General features: G+C 37.5%; 1 protein-coding gene across 1 annotated transcript in view; it reads right to left on the reverse strand.

Moving 5' to 3' along the window:
* The window catches only part of LOC108967748, a gene marked incomplete at its 5' end in the record, with an annotated part of 93,876 nt that overhangs the window by 2,867 nt on the left and 84,312 nt on the right, over positions 1-6,697 (reverse strand). The window contains 1 exon segment of the mRNA XM_018931358.1: positions 2,919-3,187. Within this exon segment, the coding sequence (XP_018786903.1) occupies positions 2,919-3,187 (269 nt within the window).

Consider the following 6,697-nt stretch of genomic DNA (forward strand, 5'->3'; position numbering starts at 1 on the left):
CGCTTTGGCAAAAGCGATTACCGCAGTCGATGCAATGATGAGCTCTATGAGATATACGACAACATTGTTAGTTGATTTATTCTCTGTTCGGTTTGTCATTTCATCATGCCAGACTTACTTCGCAGTAATATTTGCAAATCGTGCAAATTTTTTGCCAAGCTAATGGTTTGCTTGACCCGACGCATCGGTCTGGAGAATCCCCAGCAGAGTCGATAATTACAGTAACCATGGATCGGTTTCGCATCGCAATGACGATATTGCTGCTGTAGAGCRAAGCATCGAACAAGAGCCAAATAACACCATTGGGCGCAGCAATAAGGGATGTGCCCAATCACTTTATGGAAGAATTTGCAGAAGGGTYTTGSYTTTGCGGGCTTACAAAATCCAATTCCTCTTGACAATCATATGTCTAGAAAACAACACCCTTTATATGTGTGCGCTACCAGGAGTGCGTCTTCTAGTGGCCCATTTAGTTTGTCATCAATTTTGTAATTGCCAAARGGGGAAAGTGGGGCAAAATCACGCACACACATTAAGGCGTCGCGTATGTGGCAGGTGTTGCACACATACACGTATAAAAATCTAAATGTATGTGTGCCTGTTCACTTGCCTTGACTGAAGTGGCGCACCGTCATATATTTGCGCAAAGCTTAGRCGATTTCTTTGTTCGCACTTTTCGGCAGCCGCTACCCGCTGGCGCAAATAGTTCACAGACAATAATTGTCCACTGAGAGAAATGACATAAGTGTCCAGAAGGGAGTAAGAAGTCTGTGTGTTTGTGTCTCCGTCACACTCAAACTCTTTTCGGCTGAAACTAGAAAAAATTTCCTTTGAACAGTGGTTGTATGGGTGGGCCATCTAACGTTTTAATTTTGAATTATCTATGTTTCGACATTGGAAACGTCAAATACCATTCAGAAAGTGACAGATATTCAGTAAAAAGTCTAAAATTTACGAAATGGGTCGCTATGAGCTTAAGTAAGTCCTAACGAAAACTGAAAATTCTATTTTTTTATATCTATTATCTATTTGTTTTTTATTTTTGGCAAAAACAAAATCCCGTAATAGTATTATACTATATCTAGTAATGAGCAAAAATTAATGGTGTATAGCGGAACCTCACTTTCCTTTGAGTCAAACATTCTTAGCAAACTTAACAGAGTAATACACAAGCTATTGGAAAAAAAAGTGAAAATAATATTCCTTATAAGTTCAAAATTTCTCGCAGGAATCCTTTCTAAATTCCAGTTCTTCTGCAGAATACTTCTTCTAGCACAGAGGTGGGAAAGCAGGGACAAATAATTTAGCAAGGTTTGGAAGACAAGTTTATGTAACATTATAGTCAAAATTCACAACTGGAACTGCTCCAGCAACTGGTTAAGGATTTTGAGCGCCATCAATTACAAGTCACTACTCCAGTGTATACACTTTCCTACCAGCTTGACAAAAAGTTTTGAACCATCATCGAATACGTTTAACAGTGTTCGATTCAAGACTGAAGCATTCTCTCARATCTTTGGAAGCTTTAATGCTTGAAAATTCTTCAAATGGAGAATAATGTCTATCCGTKCAATCTGTCATAACGGTGACGAAARTGTCCTAGTGGTAATGTGGCATTAAAGTCTCAAAGGTCTCAAAATATGTAAAATGTTCCATTTTGGTCGTGTTAGAAGATAATACGCAACGATGACCTAATAGCCAAATCGAGTAACCCTGACTTGCACCAGATCTAAAATAACGTTTAGGAGAATTATTTTCAGTAGGAAAATATATTATCTCTGGTTGGTCGGTTGGTTCAGTTTTTAATCGCAGGTGAATAATTCAGACAATGCGGACTCGGTCCCCAATTTACATAGGAAGGCTCATGTCAAAATCAGTAAAGTCCTTAACATTGAAAACTTTCAAGAATGACATTTGTCCGACCATTCTATCCATCRACTAGAAGAATTAATCTAATCCATTCCCGCGATAGTCGGCACGGAAACGGATTTTTGTCCGGCCAAAGACGGTCAAAACGGCAGCATTCTTGCAAATTACTTAAGAAATGTTCCGAACTACTTCTAAATAAATATATTTTATCTCTACCATAAATTTTGATAATATTTGTATTATATATCACCATCGCAAGCTACTTGGGCTTTCAACAAAGAGCTGCCAATATGTGACTTATATGGTGCTAAAACTTTACACGGTCATAACAACAGGTGGGAACGATCTAAGAATATTTATATATATAATGAATGRATCAGTCCGGGTCAAATTTGATCTTGGCTGCATACACGCAATTTAGGTATTTCGTGCGACTTAGAATTTAGTTTTACTATTTTAAGATAACTTTATTACAGATATAACTCAGTTTGCTTTTATTTTCCCCAATAAAAGCGGTATCTACAAAGTAATGGCGAAAATGCGCGCCGAAATATAGAGCAGTGAGCAGACACGCGGTAGCAAAATGGAACGAAATGATTGCGCAGATAAAACATCAAAATGAAGAGTGCAACTCAAATTCATATAAAACAGCACGCGACCCCAAAAGGTGACTCGACTACATGGCTTCGTGAGTTGAACGCCAGCACCATCATAACCCACTCGCCCGTTTGAGGTTGATACTTGCACACACACACACACATATGTAATTACACTTGTTTACATAAGAAATCCTCGCATATACGATTTTTTTTTTTTTCTTAGTGCTGCACACTATTTGTGACCAACTTGTGTCACACATACAACATACAACATACAACATGCAACAATACCGCAACGCCGCAACCCGCCACAACTTCACTATTCAAAGCGCTCGAATGATGCAGTGCTTCTCTTTTATTCTACACAAACTGTACATACGTATATATTTCTATTTATTTCTACATGTGTTGGTGGGTGTTTGTGTGTGTTTGGTCGTCCGCACGACTTACCTGATACACAATCATTGCCATAACATCGCAATGCGGTTGATTTATGGCGAGAAACTCTTTTATGACCTTCGTCAATATTTCATTCGGTGGCACTAAATCACGTATAATTTGGCACAACACTTGTCCATAAATCCAGGCGGCATCACGCGTTGATGATTTAATACAATGTAGCAGTATATCGACTTTATCGGTCTGTTGGGCGATTATCTCCGGTTCGTCTTGGACAATGCCGTTGGAGAGTTCCGTATTTTCCAGTTGCTTGGCTGAACCTGTAAATAATACAAAATATACAAACATATAAATATTGTCGTATATTTATGTATGTATGTAAGTACTTAGTGTAGCTATGTATATGTATATCTAAGCAGTTATAAACCGAATATATATGTACGGTGCTGATAATTGAACTCATATCGCCAAGTTTTGCGGCAACGACTGATTAGTTTCCGCACGCTTTCGAGCACACTTACTTACTGCCTTACTTTTACTACTTACAAACACATGTGAGAACGTAAGTATGTAAGCGATAAAGACAAATGTGCGAAGTTCATGTCGTATCCCGCTGAATTAGCAGCAATTTTTTTCCTACCCGCTGGAGTGTGAACTTGATTTAGAGGGCAGTATCTTCATGTACAAACTACGCAACAATTTGCCACGAAGTAAATGATAAAATATAGGGGTTTACTAGGAAAATATATGAGGTGTGCTTCAGAGCTACTACTTGAAGATGGTACAATCAACACTGACGCTTCGAAAACGTTGAAGTTAATTGGTGGAGTAGGAGTCGCAGGACCACACAACAAACTATACATATCTATGGGAAGTTTTCTCAGCAATTTTCAAGCAGAAGTCTTAACCGTAAATCGGTGCGTATCGCAACTAACGTGTAACCACATTTAGCGACAGTCAAGCGGCGCTTAAGGCAACTTATAACCAGGAGATCAAACCAATACTGGTGCAGGAGTGTAGAAAACAGCTGATCAGTTAATCGGAACGTAACCCAATGCACCATACCTTTATAATATAGACCTAGCTGCTTGTGCGAATTGTCGTTTCTGCGGCAGGGGGCTTGGAACTTCAGAATACCTTCTAATTGACTGCATAGCAGTCTGCAGTATCAAGGCGWTGGTATTCATGTTTCCAAACAGGGAACACATCGTCCCACTATGCTGGGATGATTTAGAAGACGGATCAATAGACCTAAGGTTATGGTGTAATCCTCATTTATTTGTCTTATACCTATATATAATATTATAGGGCTATCTTCTAAGTAGGACTTCAATATTTAGAATGGCCACCTTTAGCGTTAATTACTTACTTATTTACAAAAATACTTCATGCAGGCTATCTATAAAGTTTTGAAGAAAAGCGATTGTAGTATATTCTTCCCAAAAGTTCTGTAGTCTATTAAAAACCTCTCGTTTATTGGAACATCAAGACGATTGCTCATCCAAATATTGCCATAAATGCGCAACAATATTTAAGTAAGGGATTTGGGCAGGATACCGTAGGAGCTCTGACGATTTTCGATCGATATATTCTTTCCCAACTTTTTTTTGTACTTAGCTGCTGCACGACTGGACTATCTCATCAATTTGCTTTCGACCGTGACCAGTTTTGATGGACCACTGCAGCTAACAGTTTTCCCAAAACTTGACGGTTTTTGATTATACTTTCTTCTTTTTACTAATTCCAATCGTGTTTTCAAGTTCTTTTTGCTCATAAAAGGTTTATATATCTTGTAGAGCGTGAAATAACAACCTTCTCGGTTTCTACGCTGAATTTTACGCTCAGAAACATGAAGGCTCTACTAAATATTCAAAGACTAGTGAAAATTGTGCTAGGGTATCCGTAGTTTTGTCGGATACTATATATATACAGGTTTGTCTGTATGGCGAAACAGTTCCTTATGTTTTGAGATACCTCCCTAAAAAGCTGTTCACTTGTCTGAACTGGCGATATCGGAGCTCTTTAGAATATATCTGCCATACAAACTGAACGGTCGAAATCAAGTGCTTGTATGGAATTTTGCCATTTTCGTTTTGTGTATGATCGTAATAATCTTCCGACTGCGCACGCTATTCGTAGAATTGTTGAAAATTTCGAGTGTACATTTTATTTAGAGGAGCTTCAAGTGGCAATAGGATAGAAAGCCGCTCGAAGTAAAGAAAATATTGCTGCCCTTCGGCAAGTGTTGCCGGAGACCRCAATTTGACGATTTCAAGACGTTCCAGGGAATTGCGATTGTCTCAAACCACAATCAGGTGGATTTTGTTCTCACTCTAGAACTGAAACCATTGGGCCACCGTAAACGTCGTGAATTTGCAGATTTTGCCTTGGAACAATTTCAAAACGATAAGGATTTTGTCGATTTTGGTACGAAGTTAACCCACAAATTATTCATCAACAAAGATTACATTTACCTAAAGTAGGGTAATCTGGCATATATATTTTTTTTTTTACATTTTTTTAAATAGAAATTTTTATTCGACGATAGAACTTTTTTTCACATATCATGAAGTATATCGTGGAGTGTATAAACAAATTTTTTCGGAATTTTTTGATAACATCTGTCGGAAAAATGGCTGGGTGAATGAGATGCGTTTTTTTTTTACTGGCGGACACGATTTCTCATGTCATTTGGATCATCTTAAAAAGTGAATGGTTATCGTCCCTACTAAAATCATGAAAAAATGTTGATAAATAAAAAAGTAATTAACTTTTTTTTATTTTTTTTTTTTATTTTTTTTTAATTTTTCCCATGCTTTTTTACATAAATTTTGTCATAACATTGTCAATAAATTATAAAAAGTTACGAGGTAGCCTTATCTAGTAGAGACGATAGCCAGGCGTTTTGTGAACATTTAAAAAAGAATTAAGCAAATCGGTTGAGTAGTTCGACCGGAATCATGTTCGCCAGTGTAAGAAAGTATGCTTTGAGCAAAACGCGTTTAAAGTTTTAGGTACTGTTGTGTACCGTAGCAGGTGTGCACTCCAAACGCTATGAACGTCGAGCGGTATTATCATTTTTGAGTATTTTTCGAAACCTGCCAATGGTAAAATGGATTTCTACATTAATTCTAAGGGTTTAAGGAAACAGAAAATGCACAAGAAAAATTTTTTTAGAAAAAAGATTACCCTACCTTAACCCTTAATAGTGTAACAAAAAAAAAAAAAATAATAATAATATATTTAATTTTTTGCATGCGAAAAAAATGATTGCAAAAAGGCTGTTTTTTAAGCGTGGAAAACYATGTAACCCCTTAAAATGATTAGAGGACTGTTTTTGAAGGCAATTCGGCCAACAAATGGCTTTGAGCCTCCATGGCGAAACCACTCAAATAGGTTGGGGCTTATCGACTTAGAACTTAACGAGAGCGTATCTGCTTCGGCGGTTCAATTCACGGAAAGCAGTGCAGCCAATTAAAGCAGCATGGCTGACTGAATGTTCATCAGGCTTGAGGCCTTGAATTCCCACACTACTACTAACAAAAGAGCCTAACTTAAATTAAAACTTTACACTTTTTCCAACCAAACATTTTTTTTTTTTTTTGGCAACAAGCAGGTTTCATGGAGCTTTAACACAAAGTAAAAACTACCACAGCTTAAGGTTGCTGCCAAAAACAAAACAACAAATGCGTGTGCGTCTACACATTTACAGTCGCATAAATTTCCAGGCGAATTATAATAAATTTACCGCTCAATTTTAATAGAACAGCAACAATATTTCACGAAGGCACTTTCTTAAATTCTAAGCACGTCGCGCTTGAGAAATTACG

Source organism: Bactrocera latifrons, unplaced genomic scaffold (assembly GCF_001853355.1).
Source record: "Bactrocera latifrons isolate USDA-ARS-PBARC rearing strain unplaced genomic scaffold, ASM185335v1 scaffold_198, whole genome shotgun sequence".
In the NCBI taxonomy this organism is placed as follows: Eukaryota; Metazoa; Arthropoda; class Insecta; order Diptera; family Tephritidae; genus Bactrocera; species Bactrocera latifrons.